At 51.2% G+C, this 23,596-nt stretch overlaps 1 protein-coding gene across 1 annotated transcript in view; it reads left to right on the forward strand.

Annotated features, from left to right (window-relative positions):
- The first annotated feature begins 4,878 nt into the window (after positions 1 to 4,878).
- NPEPPS (aminopeptidase puromycin sensitive) overlaps positions 4,879 to 23,596 on the forward strand; it is a 41,814-nt gene continuing 23,096 nt past the window's right edge. Inside the window, exons 1-2 of the mRNA XM_069877232.1 lie at positions 4,879 to 5,035; positions 16,484 to 16,568. Of these exons, the coding sequence (XP_069733333.1) occupies positions 4,913 to 5,035; positions 16,484 to 16,568 (208 nt within the window). The 5' untranslated portion in view covers positions 4,879 to 4,912. The remainder of the gene's footprint in view (positions 5,036 to 16,483; positions 16,569 to 23,596) is intronic.

The following is a 23,596-nucleotide window of genomic DNA, read 5'->3' on the forward strand; positions in this document are numbered from 1 at the left end:
GGCCCAGACCTGCGAGGCAGGATTAGCCGGTGCCCTCCCGCCTGCTCCCACTCCCTGCAGGAGCAGCAAAACTCTGGCAAAAGAGAGAAGAAAAGCCTCTCTTGGGATCTGCCTTTTTCTTTTCTTCCCCCTTTTTCCCCCTTGTTTTCCCAATAAACGTGGTGCTCTGACAGCACTTGGGGGCTGCAGAGGCTCTGGGTTAATTACAGCTCCAATTTGTCCCTGGGTGTCCCCCGTCTGGCTCTGCAGGAGAAGCCGGTTTGGTGGGGACACAGCAAAGGAGGCGGCTTCCCTCCGGCTTTCTCGACGGATGCTTTCGTCCTTTCTTTCTTCCTTTCTTACTGTGTGGATTCTTGTTGACAGCAGCATCCATCACCTCCCAATATCTCCTAGGAGGACCAGCAGCCTTGGCCAAGCACGAGCCCTGTGGCTGGTGTGGCTACCAAGCCCCCCACTGCCACCGAGACGTCACCCAGTGACCATCGTAGCCACTGGGAGCAGGAATTAGAGCTCAGAGGAGACAATCCCCTCCACAACAGCCAGCGGCTCTGCTCCAGGAATAGGTTTATCCTGCCCCTGACCTTGCCGTGGCTCTGCTGGGCGAGAGTCACCCGTGGCCACGAGCTGGGTCGTTGGAAGCAGAGGCGAGGCAGAGGGAGAAGGGCTTTTTGCTCCAGCGAGAGCGTGGAATGCTCCTCCATCCCACCTGGCTATAAATCCCACATGGATGCTCCCCACATCGAACCTGCTGGGCTGAGACCAATGGCATGAGGTTTAAGGCCAAATGCCGGGTCCTGCGCTTGGGGCACAACAACCCTGAGCAGCTCCAGACTAGGAGAAGTCTGGCTGGAAACTGCCTGGAGGAGAAGGACCTGGGGGTGTTGGTTGACAGCGACTGACCATGAGCCAGCAGTGGCCCAGGTGGCCAAGAAGGCCAATGGCATCTTGGCTTGGATCAGACACGGCGTGGCCAGCAGGGCCAGGGAGGTTCTTCTCCCTCTGGACTCGGCACTGGGGAGACCGCTCCTCGAATCCTGGGGTCAGTTCTGGGCCCCTCACCACAAGAAGGATGTTGAGGCTCTGGAGCGAGTCCAGAGAAGAGCAACGGAGCTGGTGAAGGGGCTGGAGAACAAGAGGAGCGTCTGAGAGAGCTGGGGGTGTTTAGGCTGGAGAAGAGGAGGCTGAGGGGAGACCTCATTGCTCTCTGCAACTCCCTGAGAGGAGGTTGTGGAGAGGAGGGAGCTGGGCTCTTCTCCCAAGGGACAGGGGACAGGACGAGAGGGAATGGCCTCAAGCTCCACCAGGGGAGGTTCAGGCTGGACATTAGGAAAAAATTTTTCACGGAAAGGGTGATTGGTCCCTGGCAGAGGCTGCCCAGGGAGGGGGTTGAGTCCCCTTCCCTGGAGGGGTTTAAGGGATGGGCGGACGAGGTGCTGAGGGACATGGTTTAGTGATTGATGGGAATGGTTGGACTTGATGATCCAATGGGTCTCTTCCAACCTGATTATTCTATGATTCTATGAACCGCAGAGCCACCATTCCAGCCCTCCACTTGCTGCAGGGGAGACAGGACTCTCTCCCCAGCATCCCGCTGGCATCGCAGGCAGCACCTCACCTGTAAAAACAAGGAGGAACCTTCCCCCAGCACCAACATGTGTCTCCATGCATCCCGAGGGACTTCACACCCCACCGTGGCATTGGGATGGGACGCTGGCAGGAGCAAAGGGAGGGTGGGAACTGCCTAAAATCTCCATGTGGTTCTTTCTCTCCCTTCCTCTCCCCAGGGCTTTTCACACAGTGCGGCCCCGCAGAAGCCCCAGACGAACCCAGGCTCATCAGCCGCTTGGTTTTCATAACGATGTGCTGAGAGCCGCCTGTACTTTCTCCAGGCCCCAGTTCGTGCCGCCGGCTCCTCCAGCAAAACCCAACTCCCTCTCTCTTTTAAACAGCGAGGCAGCGCTTTTAGCAAAACCAAATGTCTTTTTTTTTTGGTGGGGGGGGGGAAGAGAGGAAAAAAAAGGAGCATTGCCATTTCCATCAGTGGAAGGGAATGGATGATTTACTGCCTATGTGAGCTGTGCTGCCTTCTTGAAAGGAGCAGCCACAAAGTCACAGCACGCTTCCCTTTGGGGGCTCAGCTCTGTATTTAGTGCCCTACGGACCGAGCTGCTCGATCCGAGGTCGCCGAGGCTGGTCCTGGGGCTGGGAGCAAGACTGGGCTGCAGAGCCCACCCTCCAAACCGGACCAGGGCAAAGGCACGGCGGCCGCTGGCTCCCCTTTTCCAGAGGAATGCGATTTTTGGCTCTTCTTTTTCCCATATAAAGTCTTTATTCAGAATTTTTCAACTTCCTGCTGGTGGTGTTTGTCACAAACCCAAACAGCCATCCAACATCCTCCGCTTGGGACATTTATTGCCTTGTAAACGCTCTTTGCTGCGCCGCGTATGATGCTTTTTGAGCTGGATTCCTCACATAGCATCTTCCAGAAGCTGGAAACGGGGAGAGCCTTGGTGGTACCCCAGCTCCTTGGCCACGGAAACAGCTGAGATGCCCTTTTCTGCCTAAGAGGTTTTAGGATGTGGGTTTGGGAGCCCCCTAACACCCAGGTTTCACCCAAACGCTGCGGTTCAAGCGTAAGGAGGAAGAGGAAAGTGGCTGCTAGTTCAGGGTGGGGAGAAAAGCAACCCCACGTAGCTGTCCGGACAGGTAAAACAGACCTGGACGACGGGACACCTCCTCTCCTCTCCACACACCTACGCAGCGACAGTTCTGCAGCAAAATCTGAGGAGTTTAACCAGATCTGGTGATTTTTCCAGGCTGGAGGTTAGCGATAATTGAGGGAGGGGGTTCTCCCCCTCTGGGCAGAGGCAGCTCCCCCTGTACTGGGGACACCAGGACCTCCACTAACGGGGTGCAATGTGCCAACCCCCCCCTCCCAGGTATATCAGGAGCTCTCGTTAATGAGATGCACCATGCCAGCACCCCCATACCAGGTACATTGGGAGCTCTCGTTAATGGGGTGCACGGTGCCACCTCCATCCGCATCAGGACCCCTGTTATCGGGGTGCAGCACTGGCTCCCATTACACAATTCTCTCCGTGCCCCCAGGCACCCCCCCCACCACCCATCCTTCTTCTTCCTCTTCTTCTTCCTCCCCCATCCCCCTTCTTCCTCTTCATCCTCCCCACTTTTTCCTCCTCCTCCTCCCTCCTCTTCCCCTTCCTCCTCCCTCTTCTTCCTCTTCCTCCTTCTTCTCCCCCTCTACTTCCTCTTCCTTCTCCCTCCACTTCTTCCACCTCCTTCCCCTTCTTCCTCTCCCTCCTTATCTCTCTTCTTCCTCCTCCCCCTCCCTCTTCTTCTCCCCTCTACTTCCTCTTCCTTCACCCTCATTCTTCCTCCTCCCTCTTCTCATCTCTCTTCTTCCTCCTCCTCCTCTACCTTCCTCCTCCTCCTTCCCCCTTCTTCCTCCTCCCTCATTTCTTCCCCCTCCTCTTCCTCTTTCTTTCCCGCTTCTTCCTCCTCCCTCTTTTCTTCCCCCTCCTCTTCCTCCTTCTTTCCCCCTTCTTCCTCCTCCTTCCCCATTTTTCCTCTTCCTCCTCCCCCTCTTCTTCCTCCTTCTTCTCCCTCTCTACTTCCTCTTCCTCCCTCCCTCCCTCCCTCTTCTTCCTCCTCCCTCTTCTTTCTCATCTCCCTTCTTCCTCCTCCCTCTTCTTCCTCCTCCTTCTTCTTCCTCCTCCCTCTTCTTCCTCCTCCTTCCTCTTCCCCCTCCCTCTTCTTCCTCATTTCCCTTCTTCCTCCTCCTTCTTCTTCCTCCTCCTTCTTCTTCCTCCTCCTTCCTCTTCCTCCTCCCTCTTCTTCCTCATTTCCCTTCTTCCTCCTCCCGCTCTTCCTATTCCTTCCTCCTCCTCTCTCCTCCTTCCCTTTCCTCCTCCCTCTTCTTTCTCCCCCTCTTCTTCCTCTTCCTCCTCCCTCTTCTTCCTCCTCCCTCTTCTTCCTCCTCCCTCTTCTTCCTCCCTCTTCTTCCTCATCTCCCTTCTTCCTCCTCCCTCTTCTTCCTCATCTCCCTTCTTCCTCCTCCCTCTTCTTCCTCCTCCCTCTTCTTCCTCCCTCTTCTTCCTCATCTCCCTTCTTCCTCCTCCCTCTTCTTCCTCATCTCCCTTCTTCCTCCTCCCTCTTCTTCCTCCTCCTTCCTCTTCCCCCTCCCTCTTCTTCCTCATTTCCCTTCTTCCTCCTCCTCCTTCTTCTTCCCCCTCCTTCCTCTTCTCCCTCCTTCCTCTTCCCCCTCCTTCTTCTTCCTCCTCCTTCCTCTTCCCCCTCCTCTTCTTCCTCCTCCCTCTTCTTCCTCCTCCCGCTCTTCCTATTCCTTCCTCCTCCTCTCTCCTCCTTCCCTTTCCTCCTCCTCTTCTTTCTCCCCCTCTTCTTCCTCTTCCTCCTCCCTCTTCTTCCTCCTCCCTCTTCTTCCTCCTCCTCCCTCTTCCTCCTCTTCCTCTTCCCTCTCCTTCTTCCTCCTTCCTCTTCCTCCTCCTCCCTCTTCTTTCTCATCTCCCTTCTTCCTCCTCCCTCTTCTTCCTCCTCCCTCTTCTTCCTCTTCCTCCTCCCTCCTCTTCCTCCTCCTCCTCCCCCCTCCCCCCCCCCCCCCCGGGCTCGCGCACGCTCCCCTCCCTCCCCCCGCCCCCCCGCGGGGCTCGCGCACGCGCTCTCCTTCCTCCCCCCCCCCCCTCCTCCTCCTCCTCCTCGTCCTCCTCCTCCTCCGCCGCCGCCGCTCTCGCTGCCGCCGCCGCCGCCGCCGTGCCCGCCCGGGGGCCTCTCCCAAGGGTCCCGGTGCTGCCCCGCCGCGGGGGGCGCCCCCCCGACCCCCCTTTTCCCCCCCCCCTTCCCTCCCCCCCCCCTCTCCCCCCCCGTCACCCCAACCATGCCGGAGAAGCGCCCCTTCGAGCGGCTGCCGCCCGACGTCACCCCCATCAACTACGGGCTCTGCCTCAAGCCCGACCTCATCGACTTCACCTTCGAGGGGAAGCTGGAGGCCGCCGTGCAGGTAGGGGACCCCCCCCCCCCCCCCATCTCCAGACCCCCCCCCATCCCCTTCCCCCTCCTCGCTTCTCCCTCCCGTCCATCATCTGGGCGCGGGGGGGACCCCCCCCCTCTATAGGCCGCATTCCCCTCCAAGGCCCCGTTCCCCTCCGTCCCCTTCTTCCCCCTCCTCTTTTCATCCCGCTCCGTCACTCGGGCACGGCGGGGCCCCCCCCTTCCCCATCCATCACCCCTTTCCCCTTCCCCCCTTTTCCATCATCCTTCCCCCCCCCCCTTAATCGCCCCTTCCATCCCTCCTTCTCCCCCCGTTTTCCATCCCGCCTTCTCCCCCCCTTTTCCATCCCTCCTTCTCCCCCCGTTTTCCATCCCGCCTTCTCCCCCCCTTTTCCATCCCTCCTTCTCCCCCCGTTTTCCATCCCTCCTTCTCCCCCCGTTTTCCATCCCTCCTTCTCCCCCCGTTTTCCATCCCTCCTTCTCCCCCCGTTTTCCATCCCTCCTTCTCCCCCCGTTTTCCATCCCTCCTTCTCCCCCGTTTTCCATCCCTCCTTCTCCCCCCCTTTTCCATCCCCCCTTCCCCCCCCTTTTCCATCCCCCCTTCCCCCCCCTTTTCCATCCCCCCCTTCCCCCCCTTTTCCATCCCCCCCTTCCCCCCCCTTTTCCATCCCCCCCTTCCCCCCCCTTTTCCATCCCCCCCTTCCCCCCCCCTTCCATCCCCCCCTTCCCCCCCCCTTTCATCCCCCCCTTCCCCCCTGTTTTCCATCCCCCCCTTCCCCCCCCCGTTTTCCATCCCCCCTTTCCCACCGCCCTTTCAGGGAGCCCCATCAGCCAGGAGGAGAGTCCTTTTATTCTCTTGCCAGGCCCTAGAGGGGAGTGGCCCCCCATCCAGTCCACTCGGTCCATATAAATCTATAGGTTACTCCTCCTGCCTCCCTCCCTCCTGTTTAGCACGGCCCCCCACAACCTGCACCCTCCCTGTCTACTCAACCCATATATATTTATGGGTTACCCCCCCCCTCCACGTCTGTTCAGTCCATATATACCTATAGATTAATCCCCCTCCAGCCGCCTGTGTCCATTCAGTCCATATATATCTATAGGGTAGCCCCCCTGTGCCCTCCCTGTCTCTTCAGCCCATACATATCTATGGGTTACCCCCCCATCTGTTCAGCCCATATATATCTATATATATTAACCCCCCAGCCCTCTGTGTCTGTTCAGTCCATATATATCTAGAGATTAAACCCTCCCAGCCTTCTGTGTTCATTCAGTCCATATATATCTATAGGATAGCCCTCCCTGTCTGCTCAACCCATACGTATCTATGGGTTACACCCCCCACATATGTCTGTTCGGTCCATATATATCATTATGTTAACCTCCCAGCCCTCTGTGTCCATTCAGTCCATATATATCTATAGGGTAGCCCCCCTGTGCCCTCCCTGTCTGCTCAGCCCATATGTATCTATAGGTTCCTCCCTGCCTGTTCAGCGCATACATACCTATAGGTTAAACCCCCCCCACCTTCTGTGTCCATTCAGTCCATATATATCTATAGGGTAGCCCCCCTGCGCCCTCCTTGTCTGTTCAGCTCATACACATCTATAGGTGCCCCCCCAGCCCTCTGTGTCCATTCAGTCCATATATATCTATAGGGTAGCCCCCCTGCGCCCTCCTTGTCTGTTCAGCTCATACACATCTATAGGTGCCCCCCCGCCCCAGCCCTCTGTGTCCATTCAATCCATATATATCTATAGGTTCCCCCCTGGGAAGGGCTGGGGGCGCCTCCCCCCGACTCTGCGAGCGGCGTGGGGGGCACCGAGCCCCCTCTCCTCCCCGTGGGTCGGGCGCCCCGGCTGTCTGGTGTCCCTGGCTCCCCCCAGACCCCGTTCCCAGCCGCCAGCGTGCTGCTTTTAGCTGCTTTTATCTCCCTCCAGCCGCTGGGATGGCTCAGGATTGTGCTGGAAAGGCAAAACTACCACATATGCAATTAACGGAGGCCTCGGTGGCACGAAAACCTCGGCATCCGTGAAGCCAGAGGGCTCGGTTCGCGACGGGGAAGGGCGCGCGGAGCGAAAACGCCAGGTCTCGTGCCTTTTCCGAAAGGCAAAAGCTTCCCCCCGTGTTTGTGCTTCAAAGCTGGAATGTTTGATGGAAGCGCTCGAGTCTCGCAGTTGCTCTCGAGCTGCCGTGCCAAGATTTCCTAAACGCGCTTCCGTGTCTTCCCTTGTGCAATGGTTTGGAATAGATGCGGAATTGGAAAGGCTTTACCAGGCCGCCTCTCCAAACGAGCTCGGAGATGGTGGAGGGAGGTTTTAAATGCAGATGTAAATCTTGGCCCGTAGAGGTGGTTAGAACCTTGTTTTCGAAGGAAGGGAGCGTTGGGGCGATAAAGCTGCTGAATCAGAAGCGCAGGTACAGAGGAGGGCGAGCGTCTGGCGCCTGTGGAAGGCAAGAGGCTGTGGGTGATGGGGAATCTTGTGACTTCGGGGACCTGGAGGAAGATGAGCGGAGGTGATGGCTGCAGGATGGCATCAGGTGCCCAGCTGAGTTAGCTCAAGGACATGTGAAGTTAGTTATTCTGTGTATTAGGCTCCTAAATACATCTGGATGCTGCTGCTGCTTGCCTAGAACAGGTTCTGTGCGTTATCACCCACGGGAATTTAATGACCTCTCCGTTAATGGCTCTAAGTTGGAGAAAGGTAGATTTAGACTAGACGTAAGGAGGAATTTCTTCACGATGAGGGGGGCCCAGGTTGCCCAGAGCAGTGGTGGCTGCTTCATCCCTGGAGGGGTTCCCAGCCAGGCTGGATGGGGCTTGGAGCACCTGGATCCAGTGGGAGGTGTCCTTGCCCCATGGCAGATGATCTTTAAGGTCCCTTCCAAGCCAAACTGTTCTATGATTCTACGAGTAAGTTTGTGCCGTGTGGAAGAAGGAATGAAAACGTAGATGGGGTTTTGTTCCAGCTCAAGTCCTCGGGCCGCTGGTGGGGCATCAGCCTGGGTGAAAAGGCTGCCTTGAGAAATCCCCAATCTCTTCCGTCTTAATCCTAGCCGCCTATTCCTGTCTTCGCACCCAAGTTGCTGCTGCTCCGTCCTGTTACAGCTGTGGGGCCGTGCTGTAAATGGGATCACTGAAATCATCCAGGTTAAAAATAACACTTGGGGGGAGGGGAGTGGTGGCTTTTTAAGCCAGCGTTTGCTGCTGGAGAGAGTTGTACTGAGCAGCAGCCTTGGAAACTTCATTTATACCTAGGAATAACAAGGATTTGGAGGCTTCGGGTGGAGATGGTGGCAGGTTTTGCAGGTTTTAGCCCTCCTGAGATATTTTTAATGTTGTTTGCTGTGCAGGGGATTGCTCAATGAATTCCTAGAGCAATGGACACCACCTGACAAGGCAAAATCCTGGACTTTCCTACCAGCTGAGGGTATGCGTTAAGGAAGAACAGTGATCCAGCAGGTTCAGGGTTGTAAAAAAGTCTTGTTCATGTCATGGTGAGCTGATCTCGTGTTCCCACGAGAGAATTAAAAAAAAAAATAGGGCGAGGTTTTTTAAACGTATCTAAAGTCTATATATTTGTTTTAAAAATAACTTTCAACCAACTTAGACTGAAGAATCCTGAGGCCGCCTCGCAGCTGCGTGTAAGCAAGTGCAGGAGAGTATTTGGGGTGGGTGGTCGCATGCTTCTCTGGAGCTGGAAGAAGTTTTGCTGTAGTTGCTGTGTCCAGAGCATGGAAAAGGCACGTTCCAGAAAATGTGAGGGAGACTGATGTGCCTTAAAAAGAGAGAAGAGCAGCCAGCTCGCCCGCAGTGCTTTGCGGGCAGGACACCGGGTACAGGGGAAGGGATTACTTGAGAATATGCTAATGTTTACTCCTTGTTTGTAATTGAGCTGGGCTTGAATCTAGAAAATACAAAAGCTTTTGTGTGCTTTTGGGTCTGGTTGGCTCAGCTGAGGGCTTGTTGGGCACTTCTGCTCGCAATAAGGGGGAGCAGAGCTCAGCGCAGGCCGTGTGGTTTCAGCATCCTTGAGAGCTTTGGCATCCGTTGCGCGGTCGTCATGGAAAAGTGGGTTTAGGTTAAGACACAAACTTTGCATGGTGCAGGTTTTGTGTAGGGAAATTCGCTGCCTCCTTCTGAAGATGAAGGTATCGCTTTTTATAACTAATCAACAATAATTGCTAGTCCCTCTGCACGATTCCAGTTTGACGATGACTGGCTGGGCAATAATCCACATCAAGGCTCTAACCCAGTGACGCTTTCTGGCCTGCGGGGCGAGTACTGAACTTTGACTCCAGAGTCAATCATGAGTAATCACCAAATTAGGAGACCTTCTCATTATATACATCAAAAGTGTTTGTTTGCTTTGTTATTTCACATCTTTAATAGCTAGAATTAGCGGAGGCTGTGATACTCAGTCAAGATATTACAAGTAAACACTTGATCAGTTGGTTTGTGCCTCTCGCTCACGCCAGTAAATAGGATTTGGCAGCCCTCTGGGGAGAACTTTGGGAAGAAATGTGAGATCACCATCCAGCCTTGGCTTTGGGGCAGTACCTGTGTTGTCTTCTGTGCGTACTCCTAACTTAACATCTTGTCTTTACACCACAGTAACCATCGTTGCACTTCTACGGCTCCTTCAAATAAGCTTTATCCTCTAAAGCCCTTGGCGATTCAAAAGATAAGGCTGTTGCTTTGGTGTCAGCAGTGACCAGGCTGATTTCAAAGCCTTAAAAAGAAATGATAGGTGTTTGTAGTTTATTGTGGTTTTCAGGTGAGGCAATCGGCCCTCCGTCAGCGTTCGTTGTGTCCTGATAAAGGAACAATGCTGGGATCTGTCTCTTGGTAAAGTTCCATCTCGTGGCCCTTTGGATACTTGTGCTTCTTCAGTATCTGTGGCTAAGTGTTCAGTTTTGCCTTGTTACTTGAGATTTTGTCAGGTGAATGCTTTGGAAGTCTAGAATTGGATAACAATTAAATAAAGTGACAATACATAGTTGCCATTTATCGTAATTCAAACCCTCAAATCCCCTCAAAATAGTTCATTTGTCAGAGGCAGGACAGAACGTGGCTGTGGGAGAAGGGGACACTGTGTCGGCAGCAGGTCTGGAGCAATCGCTTGCTCATAATCTGATGATTGCTGTCGTTTATGTCCTCTTTTAGCATTTCTGGCTCTTGGTTTGCTGGGTGGGGGATGTTTCGGAACGAGCACGTCCTTTTTTTTTTTTTTTGATGGAAATAGTTCATCGACTTTATTCATCAGCTAGCTTGAGATGTAATTGTGATAACCCGATTCTCAGGCTCTGGTTATCAGTGCGGAGCACTCGGATTACTCAGTGTCTAGGCCAACTTTTTTCCCATTCTGCTTTTGACTCCGGGAGGCCAAAGCGAGGGCTGGAACAAAGAGGGGATGTGCTGCCCTTCGGTGCTCCAGCGTCGCGTTGAAACGGCAAATATGAGTAACCAGCAACAGCAACCAACTCCCCAAGTCCAATGGTTGTTTTGAGCTTCCAACTGGGAGCTGTTGATGCTGTCAGGGCTCCAAGCACTCGCCTGGCCAGGGCTGTTTAAGCTGCCTCTCCGGAGGGCGTCGTGTGGCGATTCTCTTCTCCATCACAAACTGCAGCGAGGCATTTCTTAATTGCAAAGCAATCTTGAAGGAATTTACAACCAGAGGTAGATGGCTCTTTGAAATATCTTTCCTCTATCTTGTGTCTTAAGGATACTCTGTTATATTTAGCAATGTTTAACCTCTATCTGTTGCCTTTTATAGGTTAGTTATGCGGTGTCTGATAAGCTAAAGAATATAGAGGCTTCTGATCCCGCTGCACGCCAGTTAAAGATTAATTGTGACACTCTTGTATGTGAACTTTGAAAAATTAAGCTTAATAGATGTAGTATTTGTGGTGAATATCCTTTGGGGATGGGAAGTTGTCTGATATTAATACACATAAAATGCTTTGCAATGAGGGTGGGTTCTCACTGGGTTCTCAGAATCTCTCATGTTAAGCTGAAAGAGGGGAGATTGAGGTGAGATCTCAGGGAGAAATGTTTTGCTCTGAGGGGGGGAGGCCCTGGCCCAGGTTGCCCAGAGCAGTGGTGGCTGCCCCATCCCTGGAGGGGTCCAAGGCCAGGTTGGATGGGGCTTGGAGCCCCTGATCCAGTGGGAGGTGTCCCTGCCCATGGCAGGGGTAGAACTGGATGGGCTTTGAGGTGTTTTCCAACTCAAACCATTCTGTGATCCAGCATTGTAGCGCACATTCCAAGCACTCAAAGCCAGATCTGAGTCTGGGTGGTGAAGGTTCCATACTGGGTGTTCCAGCCTGGTCTTCAAAGTCCAGACCCTGGGGCTCTGCAGACCCTTGTGCCACCAGCTTCAAAAGCAGGAAAGCCTTTGCTCTTCTCCCTCATGGAACGGCCTCTTCCCGCTCGGTAATTTTTGAGGCAGAAGTGATCACATTGATCGTGGTTACAAAGGGATTTACGTGTCTAAGACACCCCTGGAGTCTGTGACTGCACAGAGGGATGTAGCTGGATGCTGTTTGGAATTAAGTGGATTCTTCTGGTAGTCCAATTAGTCTTGGTGATTTTACTCTGGGCTACAATAAATTGCTTGAGATGCAGGTTAATAAAAGTCTGTATTCCTTTTCTCAGGGAACTTTTGCATTCTTGAAAAGATGCATCCTAGATCACAACTGAGGTAATTTTAGTTGTCTATTTTTAGAGGGTGAAATGCTAAAAGCATACATGCTTATTATATTGCTGTGTTTAGAAAAGGACTCTGAAGGCGAGTGGCAAGATCTTAATTATCTAGTCTTACAAACACTTCTAGAGAATTAGGTTTGGCTGTGGAAGTTGCCTTTTGGTGAACCTCACCCTTTATTTCAGGTAGGCTGGCACTGTGAAGCCCTTCCGATTCTTCTTTCTAATATCCTAAAAAGGTTTTTCCATCGGGTCCTTTCCTGCTCTGACAACTAGGGAAAATCCAAAGCTTCACAGCACCTTTGAGTCCTGTTTGGCAGAGTTTTGAAAATGTCTTCATCTTTTCAACTAAATAACACGCCTTTTTAGCTCTTTTTCCAGCAGACGATGTAATCTTGGAGAACTTTGGAGGGGAACCTAAGCTATTTCCTCCTGCTGAGTGAGATATTCCTTCCCAGAACCAAGCGCTGAGCACGGCTGGGTGTGTGAGGGCTGGGATGTGCGTGTCGCTGCAGTCTGAGGGCAGGGTACCAACCCAGTAGCACCTCTTACGGGGCTGCCGTTCCCGTGCCGGGCAGACGTGCTCGTGGAATTGGTGCTGGCTGACCTCAGTGGGTGTTTGAATTCTAGTTATTGTTCCCAGAGTTCCATCCACAGCAACAGGTTTGAAGGTTTGAATCATTCCTTCATTCCAGGTACCGGGTTTGGTCGATCTGCAGGTTTGAAGCATGTCAACCTTTGCTGTCCATGGGTGTTTGTAGCTACTCGTGCCTTGCTGAAGAGTGGATTCATTGCATTGTAGAGCAAGGGGCAGCAGGTTTTTAAGGCCTGCAGGGGTACAGCTCCGGAATCAGCTATGCTGTGTGCTGTGGCTGATGGGTGGAAGTGTCGATCTGGTGGAGGGCAGGGAGGCTCCAAAGGGATCTGAACAGGCTGGACCGCTGGGCTGAGACCAATGGGATGAGGTTTAACAAGGCCAAATGCCGGGTCCTGCACTTGGGGCACAACAACCCTGAGCAGCTCCAGACTAGGAGAAGTCTGGCTGGAAACTGCCTGGAGGAGAAGGACCTGGGGGTGTTGGTTGACAGCGACTGACCGTGAGCCAGCAGTGGCCCAGGTGGCCCAGAAGGCCAATGGCATCTTGGCTTGGATCAGAAACGGCGTGGCCAGCAGGGCCAGGGAGGTTCTTCTCCCTCTGGACTCGGCACTGGGGAGACCGCTCCTCGAATCCTGGGGGTCAGTTCTGGGCCCCTCACCACAAGAAGGATGTTGAGGCTCTGGAGCGAGTCCAGAGAAGAGAAACGAAGCTGGGGAAGGGGCTGGAGAACAAGAGGAACAGCTGAGAGAGCTGGGGGTGTTTAGGCTGGAGAAGAGGAGGCTGAGGGGAGACCTCATTGCTCTGTGCAACTCCCTGAGAGGAGGTTGTGGAGAGGAGGGAGCTGGGCTCTTCTCCCAAGGGACAGGGGACAGGACGAGAGGGAATGGCCTCAAGCTCCACCAGGGGAGGTTCAGGCTGAACATCAGAAAAATTTTTTTCACATAGAGGGTGATTGGTCCCTGGCAGAGGCTGCCCAGGGAGGGGGTTGAGTCCCCTTCCCTGGAGGGGTTTAAGGGCCGCGTGGACGAGGTGCTGAGGGACATGGGTTAGTGATTGATGGGAATGGTTGCACTCGATGATCCGGTGGGTCTCTTTCAACCTGGTGATTCTATGATTCTATGGTTTGTGCCTTTTAGTATCACTGCATTCATGAAAAGCACCACATGAGCAGAATATCTGTCTTCTAAGACATGGCATTAACAGAAATGCGAAAGCAGCTTCCAGGTAACTCTTACAGTAAAACACGTTCGTTCATCTTGACGATCCACACGGTGTCGGCAAGCATTAGGCTGCAGGTTCTTGTCAGCTGAAACGGTCATCGGTTAAGAATGCTGGGCGGTTTATAGTTCTGTTTTGGTTTTGTTCTTACAGGTGTGTCTGTCCTTCCTTCTTTTCAGTGGCTCGGAGGGAGGAGGCTCTCATGCCAGAGCCTGTGTGCCAACAGGAAAGGTGTTTTTTCCCCTCCATAGTATGTTAGAAGAGCCTCTGAGTACGTGGTGCAGTGCGCTGTCAGTGTTCCCATCAGCATGCTGACTTTTGCCCTTTGGGAGTTGGAGGGTAAATGTTTTCTTAGGCTACAGGTTCCCGTAGTCCCTTTAAACGTTTCCTAGTACATTGCCCTCCTTTGTAAAACCAGCGTGACGTTTGTAGGAGGCAAGGAAGCCTCTGCAAACAGGTAATTGCTGCTCCAAGGAGGAACCTCTGAAGCTGTCTCTGTTTAAACCTAAACTTCCTTATTCCGCAGGCGCTTGTGCTACTCTGAAAATTCTTCTGTCCTTAAAAAAGGGTGTTTTTTAAAGATCAGGCCTATTGTTAAACCCAGTATTGTCTGCAATTTGACAGCTCTTTGTGCATTTTGAATTCTTAGTCCAGAGAGATTTGGATTTGTTGATTGAATAAAGGTCTCTATGAGGCATTTATAAAAGCTTTTTTCGTTCCAGTTTTTCTCTGTTTTAGAAGACCTTGAAGAACCCCAACCCCTAATATTGTGATGAAAGTGGCTGGGCTTCGCTCTCGGGATGTGGGAGGTGTCGTAATCCTTTAGTTTCGTGCTCACCAAGTTGAAAAAAATAGATTTCAGATTGTAAATCTTTACTAGAAGCATCAGCTCTGAGGTGTGGCCCTTCAGCTGTGCTGGGTTTGTGCTTTGCAAACTTGTTGGGTTTGGGATCAGATGAAGTTTATCAGGTTTATTAGGGCAGGTGGATGAGGTGCTGAGGGACATGGTTTAGTGATTGATGGGAATGGTTGGACTCGATGATCCGGTGGGTCTCTTCCAACCTGGTGATTCTATGAAATGAGGTTTGTCTTGCGTTGACCCTTCTCTGTGGGTGAATTTCCTTGGAGTACCCAGTGTCAGCCCTCTGGAGCACGGACTGTTAGACTGAAAGGGCCACTCTCGTGATGCAGGTGCGCTTATCGAGTTAGGCATTGACATTTTTTAAGCCTCTCGTCAGTGGCTGGACTTGAATTTGTGTACGCAGGGAGCATTTCTGCGGCGAGCCGAGGTAGAACAGCTGGAGATCGAGTACCTGCTTCCGTATACGCGTCTCGTGTGGATCCCAGCTCCTTTGTGGCAGAGCGATAAGGGTCTGGTTCAGCCGTGACACTTCACAGCTCCTTAGTTTGGCTTTACTGGTAACAAATGCATCTCCATTCAAGAGCTGGTGCACACGCAGAGCGCTCTGCTGGTTGTGCTCCAGGGGCCAGGGAGCTCCTGATTCATGGGAACCAATCTCCATCACGAAGAACAGGCTGCCCAGGGAGGGGGTTGAGTCCCCTTCCCTGGAGGGGTTTAAGGGATGGGTGGACGAGGCGCTGAGGGACATGGTTTAGTGTTTGATGGGAATGGTTGGACTCGATGATCCGATGGGTCTCTTCCAACTGGGTGATTCTATGGTTCTGTGGTTCTATGAAGAGGTCCAGTTGGTTCCAACACGGAGAGCTGGAGTGGCAGGTACAGGTGTTAACAGGGCAACCCAAGAAAGGGAACCCTGTCCTTGCGCTGGGTGGGAAGCGGTTCCTTGGTGCAGATGTTGAGCTCTACTTGGCTGTTAGAGAAATTCTTTCTCCTTTATTTAAAGATCTGATGCTGTCTGCTGCTGGAGCTGCTGTTTTGGACTGGCAGGAGTACCGGCTCGATCCAGCGTGGTGGTTCTAGTGGTTCCAGCCATAAGTTTCTAAATAATTCCTAGTTTAATTCCCAAATATTTTACCCCTTTGTAATTAATTGATATTTAATTTGAATTCCTCTCTATTCAAGCTCTTGCCTCTGAACAGAAAGCTGGCAGAAGGAGACAGTTTATTACTACGCTGGGAGCCGGCCACTTGTTAAATAAAGCAAAGTGCGTGCAGCCAAGAGCTGGCAGCAGAAAAGCTTTCAGAAAAATGTAAAGGCGCGTTTCTTGGCAGATGTTTTTAACCTAAGAAGTTCTTACAGCCTCGATGGTTCAGAACACAGGACCGTGGGTTGTGTTTTTGACCAGCTCTGAGGCTTTCACTATGCTCTGCTCTCGTTTCTCTCCAAAGGGAAGCTTACGGGCGCTCTATCTGTTTTTATTGCTCTTGGATTCCCGGGCACGCACAAGGACTCTATTGTCCAGCTTACATACCAGTTCTTAACAGGCAGTTCGTTCCCTTAAATAATTCACAGTGCTGATAAGTAGGCCTAGATGCCTTGAACGTGATTCAAGTATGGATGTTCCGGAACAAACGGGAGCAGTCAGCGGAATGTCTTCTTCTTTTTTTACCACTCTTCAGCACAGAATCATAGAATCATGGAACAGTTTGGGTTGGAAGGGACCTCAAAGCCCCTCCAGTTCCATCCCCTGCCCTGGGCAGGGACATCTCCCACTGGATCAGGGGCTCCAAGCCCCATCCAACCTGGCCTTGAACCCCTCCAGGGATGGGGCAGCCACCACTGCTCTGGGCAACCTGAGCCAGGGCCTCCCCACCCTCGTTGTGAAGGATTTCTTCTTAATCTCTCATATAAATCTTCCAACTCACAGCCATTCCTCCCTGCACTAAACTTTTTTCCAACCTCTTGATGATGGAGGGGTTTTTAGATTAAAGGGAGCTGGGAATGCCTGCCGAAGGGAGCTCGAGGGACTTGGAAACACCATTCCTTCCTGATGCTCAGAAACTTTCTCTTCCAGGTGAAGCAGGCGACCAACCAGATTGTGATGAACTGTGCTGACATCGACATTATCACAGCTTCCTATGCGCCAGAAGGAGACGAAGGTAGGATTGCTTTTTTGCTGGAGTATTTGCGTTTTAATCCATTTCAGCTCTGACGTGAGGTGCTGCTGTGAACAGTTAACGGCTTTGATTGCAGAATTATCTAATAGTTTGATAAGCTTCCCTCTGAGTTATCTCACCTTCCTTCTGTTATCATCACTGCCAACTGCATTATGTTTAAAAAAGCTACATGAAACCTAAGCTTGCTCTGTTATCCTAGAGTGTCGTAGGCAATAGGATGCTGAGTGGTTTGACATGGTTATTTGTCTTTGCACTGGGTGGCGGCGTAAGAACACGATCTCCACCTCTGGAAAGAATCTGTGATGAGGGCTTAGATAAGGACCCAGAGTAGGAAATACTCATTGGAAAGGGTTTGGAAGAGTACAGGAGACACTTAGCAGGATGTTCTGAGCTTTAGAGGAGAGATTAGCTGGGGACCAGTGTGAAAGGCTGGAGGTTAATGGAGAACTCGGAGGAGCGGCGCTGGTTTGGAGCACACCAGTAGTTGACATCTTCCCCAATTATATTTCGAGGAGATTTAGCAGACACAAAAAGAGTTTTAGCTACTGAAGCGTGAAGTGATTAAGGTGTGGAAAATAAGCTCCTTGAGACAGAGTGATGGTCTAACAGTGTGAAAAGCCTTTCTGCTTTCACTATGGAGCCTTTGCTGTCTTGAACACAAGAGCTGTCTGGGTCCACCGTGTGATTGCTTAAGTCCTTCAGAAGACAAAGGGCTTCTGCTTCTGTAAGGAAAATGCCACAGTGATGTCATGAAGCACTTTGAAGCCATGAGTCCAAGTTAAAGGAATGATTTTGGCGATGGATAGGAGCAGGGTGTTCCTTTGGTTAGGTTTAAGCTTCTCTAGTTTGCTTGTGTGGCAGCCAAAGGAGGTTGGGGAGAAAGAAGGGCTGTGTCTGAGCACCTAAAAAGGAGAAGAAATACTGATTTTTCTGGGCTGGATGTGGCAGGGACAATTTCCAGTACCTGAAGAGGCAACAAGAAAGCTGGGGAGGGACTGTTTACAAAGGCTTGTAATGACTAGGGGTGATGGGTGTAAACTGGAGAGGGGCAGATTTAGACTAGACATGAGGAGGAATTTCTCCACGATGAGAGTGGTGAGGCCCTGAGACTGGATGCCCAGGGAAGTTGTGGCTGCCCCATCCCTGGAGGGGTTCAGGGCGAAGTTGGATGGGGTTTAGAGCAACTGGATCCCGTGGGAGGTGTCCCTGCCCATGGCAGGGGGTTGGAACTGGGTGGGCTTTGAGGTCCCTTCCAACCCAGCCTATTCTATGATTCTGATTTCAATCCTTGTTGTTGTGACCTTATTCTGTGGCTGATAGATCTGTATGTGCCAAGTAGAATGTCTGCAATGAGCCTTTGCCTTTCAATTGGTTGGACTCTTTTTAACATGGTATTAAAGAATCCAGAGGTTCTGCTCCAGTGAGAGCAGTGAGCAGTGCTGGGGCAGATGGGGAAGTGTCCCGAGGAAGTGGCTTTCGGCCGGTGTGTTGTAGAAAAGGAGAAATCCATCCAGGATCCGCAGTTGATGCAAGGGAGGGTGCAGGGAAGGGTATTCCCAAAGGGCTTGGAGCCCGGCCACCGAGTACGAAGCTCTGTTTCCTATGTGCTCCTTTTGAGTCGGATGCTGGCTCTCCGTTCACACGCTGCGTTAGTGATCTGCGCTTGTTTGGGTCTCATGTGTTGCTAAGCTCTCCTGGAGCTATTTCTTGTACTGAGTAATGAGGCGATAATGAGAGTGGTGGTAATAGCAGAGTGTGTGGAGTCTGTTCCACCCACCACTGCGCCACGGGCCCGAACTACCTCGTAACTCTTTATTTTGTCATTGAGAAAATGAAAATAAATGGAGAAGGTAGCTAGGAATAAGTCTCTTTCCAGTCAAATGAAGACAAACGCATAAAATGGAGAGGATCTCTATTGTAATGCATTATCTTTGTTGTTTTCAGAGATGATTTCCCTCTCCTAGGGGTCTGGTTTTCTGTTTGTTAGTAGTGATGTACTCGCCTTGTAACTTCAGAGGATTAATGGTAGAGCTTAATGGAAACTTAAACCCGAGTACGCTGTGGCTCAAATCCCTTTGTTCCGATTTTCCAGGTAGCTTTGAATGCGATGAGCGCAGTGCTCAGGCTGCAGTGTCATAAATAGCTGAGGTGCGGTTTTGTAGCACGTTTGCTACGATTACACTCTGGTTCCATGGGGTTAAAACATATCTTTGGGTTAGGAAACTGCCAGCCAGGTACGATGGATCTAGGAGGACAACGCCACCAGTGCAGAGCCAGGCTTCCTAGTGCTTCCAATGTGCTCAGATCTTGGATGATAACCACATAACCAGAGTATGAAATATCTGATGACCCAAAAGAAATACCAGCTGGGTGGATCGGAGCTGGGTGCTGAGCCAAGCCTCATTCCGACCGCCCTTCCAGCGTGCTTGGAAGCAAGGGAGACGGTTGTGACATCCTCTCCTGTAAAGGCTCCAGTGAAGAATTGTTTCCTCTCTTAGTTCTGTACCTCAGCGGGGAAGGGTTTGTCTCACCCTTGTCTGTAAATGTGAGACAACAGATAAGCGGTCACTTATCTGCTTTCAAATGTGGTTCTGTTCCAAAAAGTGGCTGTGAAAAGGAGACCTCCTTGTCCCACAGGCCCCTTGCCCTGGTGTTTGGGTGATCCGTTGGCTTTTGTGCTGAGCAGTTTGCTATTTTCCTCACAATTCTTGTTCATCTGGAGTGCTGGGATTGCACAGCAGGGATCGCAACTGGAACCGTGGGCTGTTTTCCCTCCTTCTCACCCTTCTAGAGTCAGATACGGCGCAGGGCAGGGCTTGGCCTTTGGAATTTTAATGCAGATTTGCCAGGAAATCAGATTATTGCCTGATATTTGAGAGGCAGCTGAGGGAGGATCTCGGCAGCTTTAGAGTCAGAGTGAACAGTTTTGCTGCGTGATGCACAATTGAGTGAGAGTGGATAATAAACAGGGAGACATTGATTACGTGGTACTTGGGAGCAGAAATACTCCCTGTTCCATCACAAAACAAGCGTGGCGATTGTGGATTTGCTGGTTTGTGCCAGGTCTGCTGCAATGGAATAGAGCTCCTCGAAAGGCTGTATTTCCACTGCTCAAGCTGAGCCCAGCTCCTCGCACTCCTCACCAGGAGCAGTTGGGTTTGTTGTTCCTAAAAGTTGGATCTTTTAGCATTTGTAAGCTGGTGTAGCCTGAACGTGTGGTTGGCTGTGCTTAAACGAATAAGAACCACCAAGGTGTTCCCAAGGCAGCTGGTTCTCCAGTTATATTTTAGGGGATTGGGTTTCATACTTAGTGGATGCAAAGTAGTTTGAGCTTCCTGTGAGTCTCTTGTAAGGAGCTGTTGAATTATGGAGTCGTAATCCATGAGTTGCGTTGTCTTCAGCTTGGAAAGCTTTTCAAATAGCAGAGATCTGAAGGAGATTCTTGAATAAGAGACCCTTGGAGGGTAGCAGTTGGCAATTTTGTATAGCACATTGCAAGCAACCTCAGTGGTGTTTGTTTAGCAGAAATAATAGAGTGAACTTCGATTTGTACTTAGCTTTCAAAAGGTTTTGAGGCCAGAAATTGTTATTGTAGTGTTTTCCTTCCTGGTGTGGTAGGGATGTGCTCGGGGGCTGGTTCTGTGCTGGGGTGCTGGTTCCACCAGAGCCTCAGCTGATGGTTCAGAACGACACGAGAAGATCTTCAGCGCTGTCTGCAGGCTGAGCTGTGGTCCTGGCGTGTCTCCTGCAGAGGCAGTTTGGGAGCTTCTGCTATGCCAGAATCCTCCCGACTCCTTTAAGGATTTTACAACCACCGTTTGAAATACGTGAAAAGATGCGAAAGGGCTTGAAAGCATCAGCATCCTCGGGAATTGCATCGACATAGCTCAGCAGCTGCAGGAGGACGGTGTGTGCTGTGTCAACACGTGAGTGTTTTTGATTCAGAGAGCATGCAGAGTGCATGCAGTCACTGCAGCTCAGCTGATGGATGCAAGTTCATTAAGCTGCCGTGCCTTAATTGCCTGTGATTTCTCCATGCTGTGGAATGAAGGCTACTTGAAAAAATTCCATCTCTCACACTCTGGAATACACAAGCGTTTGATATCGCTCTTGGCCAGGGGCCGCGGTTATAAGTGTGTAACACAGGAATCAGGCTCGTGAATTGACGTCTTCCTCTGGTTACCATGCAATCATAGGGGGTTCTGCGTGAAAGGACTGGAATTTGTTTAAAACTCTGTTGTAAAACTGGATCCATGGTGCTTTGAGTTTGGGAAAGGGGCTCAGTCTGGTCTTTTTCCCAAGACGGGGAGCACTGGCAGCTTTATTTTCTCAAGCACCCTGATCCAGCCTCTGCCCTAATGTGCTAGTGATTAACTTGCAACCTCGCCGTGCCAAACTCTCCAACTTTAGCAAGCTGCCAAAGCTGTGCTGTTCTCTTCAGGAGCCTTTGTATTCCACACTGTTAGGAATTCAGACAGCATTTTCCTGCAATGACATCTTCGTTATAAGCACTTCTCCTAAGCTCTAACAAAAAGTATTGTTTCTGGATTTCCTTGGTTCTTTCACTCTGGATTGAATTATTAGCGCTGAAGAGTTAGTGAAAGAGTCAAAGTTACATTTTTTTGAACTTATTCTGCTGTTTCGGAAACCGATGTATAAGCAGCCGCTTTGAGGATTATAAAACATCGCTGGAGTTGTGTGGGAAGTTGCTCCTCGAGGCGCTGGCTCCTCCAGGAGCGTGTGTCTTGAGACTGTGAGCGAGCACTACCCTTTCCAGCTTCCAGATGTGCCTTTGCCCTTGCCTTTGAGTGCTCATTGCAGGCTGGTTGTCCTGGCAAGTGGGACATTGCTGGGACAGCACAGGGCTCCGAGCTCTCGTGGAGGATGACCCCTACGTGCAGAGAGTACCCAGCATCGCTTCGGAGGTGGCTGCTGCCAGCCTATTTAAGCTACAACTTGTTTAAACATTGCTTCTAACCTGAGGGTAATTGGGATCTAACACTATGAAATTAAAGGCTGAGAAGCTGTTTGAAACCAGGTTGCTTTCTGCGTGCGTTAATGTGCTTTCCCAGGCTGTTGCAGGGAGGGGAAAAAAACCTGGAGGTCTTCACCTTCTTCCAGCACTGGGAATGTTTTCCCGTGGCTTTCTTAGTACAGGTCAAAAAAGGTTATAACGTGGTGGGGCTGCAAATTCAGACATGCTTTGAAGAACTTCACATCTGGGGGAGGAGGAGGGGAAACGCAATACTCATTGTCAGCTTTTGGCAGAAGATCTGCATAACGTACATTCTTCTGTGTTTCTGGGTTTCAGGAGGTTGGAACCGTGCTCCCCAATCCCGGTGTTGCCCTTAGAAGCTGTGAAGAGATATAACTGTGTTTGCTTTGCTGTAGGCACTTCAAAATAGGTCTGAGGAGTGTTTCTGCATTTCCTGAACTGATCGCTATCAGCCTTTTCTCAGGTCTTCATCTTGTCCCTGATCGTAGCTCAGCAACCGCAGGGTGTCCGGCAGCGATGTTCCTGACACGCATTCCCACCAGGTTTTCAGCCCGTCCTTCCCTCCACCACGGTCGCAGCTTGGTATCGCTGTTGATCAGGGAGGGCAGGGATAGGGTGAGGGGAATGGTTTTCAGCTGAAAGAGGGGAGATTGAGATGAGATCTTGGGAAGAAATATTCTTCTATGATGGTGGGGAGGCTCTGGCCCAGGTTGCCCAGAGCAGTGGTGGCTGCCCCATCCCTGGCGGGGTTCAAGGCTGGGTTGAATGGGGCTTGGAGCAACCGGATCCAGTGGGAGGTGTCCCTGCCCAGGGCAGAGGGTGGGAGTGGGTGGGCTTTGAGGTCCTTTCCAACCCCAACCATTCTATGATCCAAAGATCCACACTCATTGGATCTAACCGATTCAGTCAGCTCCACTTTCAGACCAGCGTGTTATGTGTTAGTGTTGTTCTCTGAATATCTTCTCTCCAGCTTTCCTTTATCTCCTTTCCTGCCTCAGTATCCACAGAGTTGGAAGAAGAAAAGCTGAACCTTTACTTTTTTTGCTCGTTGCCCAACGCTTGCTGATGTTTTAGCATCCTTGGCACGTGTTGTGTTTGAATGGTCCAGCTCATGCCTCTCTCAGTTGATTTTAAGAACCTTGGAACTCCTCAGTACAGACTTGACGTTCTACTTGATCCTGTATGGAAATTTTCTTCTGGAATTTGTTTCTGTAATGTTTTTTTTTCCAGCTCTGATTGTTTTAGTGTAAACATCTATGTATTCTGCACCCCAGCGTGTGGCAGTGAACTCTGATTAAACACTGAGCAGAGCACTGTGAAGCCAGTACTTAAGAAGAACACATTCATGCAATTTCTGTGTTTGTGTTCTCTGTGAGCAGGGGTTGGTATTAACTCAGTCTTGAGGCTGAAATTGTGCTATTCCAGTATAAATAGCACTTTAAATTTGATAACAATAAAAACATGTTTCTGGTTACTCTTGTCACATGTGGTACAACTTCGCTGGGCATTGCGCGAGTGCTTGGGTTGCCTCCAAAATCCAACACTTGGGTTCTTGCAGTGGTACCAGAGCATGGAAGATGGGTCATTCTGTAAATTAAAGTGTTGTTTCAAACGAGCTTTGTCACTCAGAATTCCTTGTGATGAAGAAGTTGAGGTAGAGGTACGTTCTTCTCTTAGAATGGTTACCTCTCTGTGTCACAGCACTTTGTTCTTTTCTCTGTGACCACTCAAACCCAGGATCTACTTCAAATAACTGAAGCTGTTTACTGAATCTTCCTTCCTAGGTCAATTTTGAAAGGTCATTAGCCCCTCACAAGTGTTTTGGTGTCCTGAGTGGAGTGAGTAGGATGGCACAAGCACCTTGCACTAGGAATGCTGTTCCTTCAAACTGCTCTGGGCATTTCCCATGCCTTTCCAAACCCCACCGAGCTGTGTTTGTTGTAGTTGTACGTCTGGAATTATATGTCAGTGTGTCTGTATGGAAGGATCCACCCTTGTGTCCAGGCTCACCAGG

This window comes from Phaenicophaeus curvirostris, chromosome 26, assembly GCF_032191515.1.
Source record: "Phaenicophaeus curvirostris isolate KB17595 chromosome 26, BPBGC_Pcur_1.0, whole genome shotgun sequence".
Classification (NCBI taxonomy): Eukaryota; Metazoa; Chordata; class Aves; order Cuculiformes; family Cuculidae; genus Phaenicophaeus; species Phaenicophaeus curvirostris.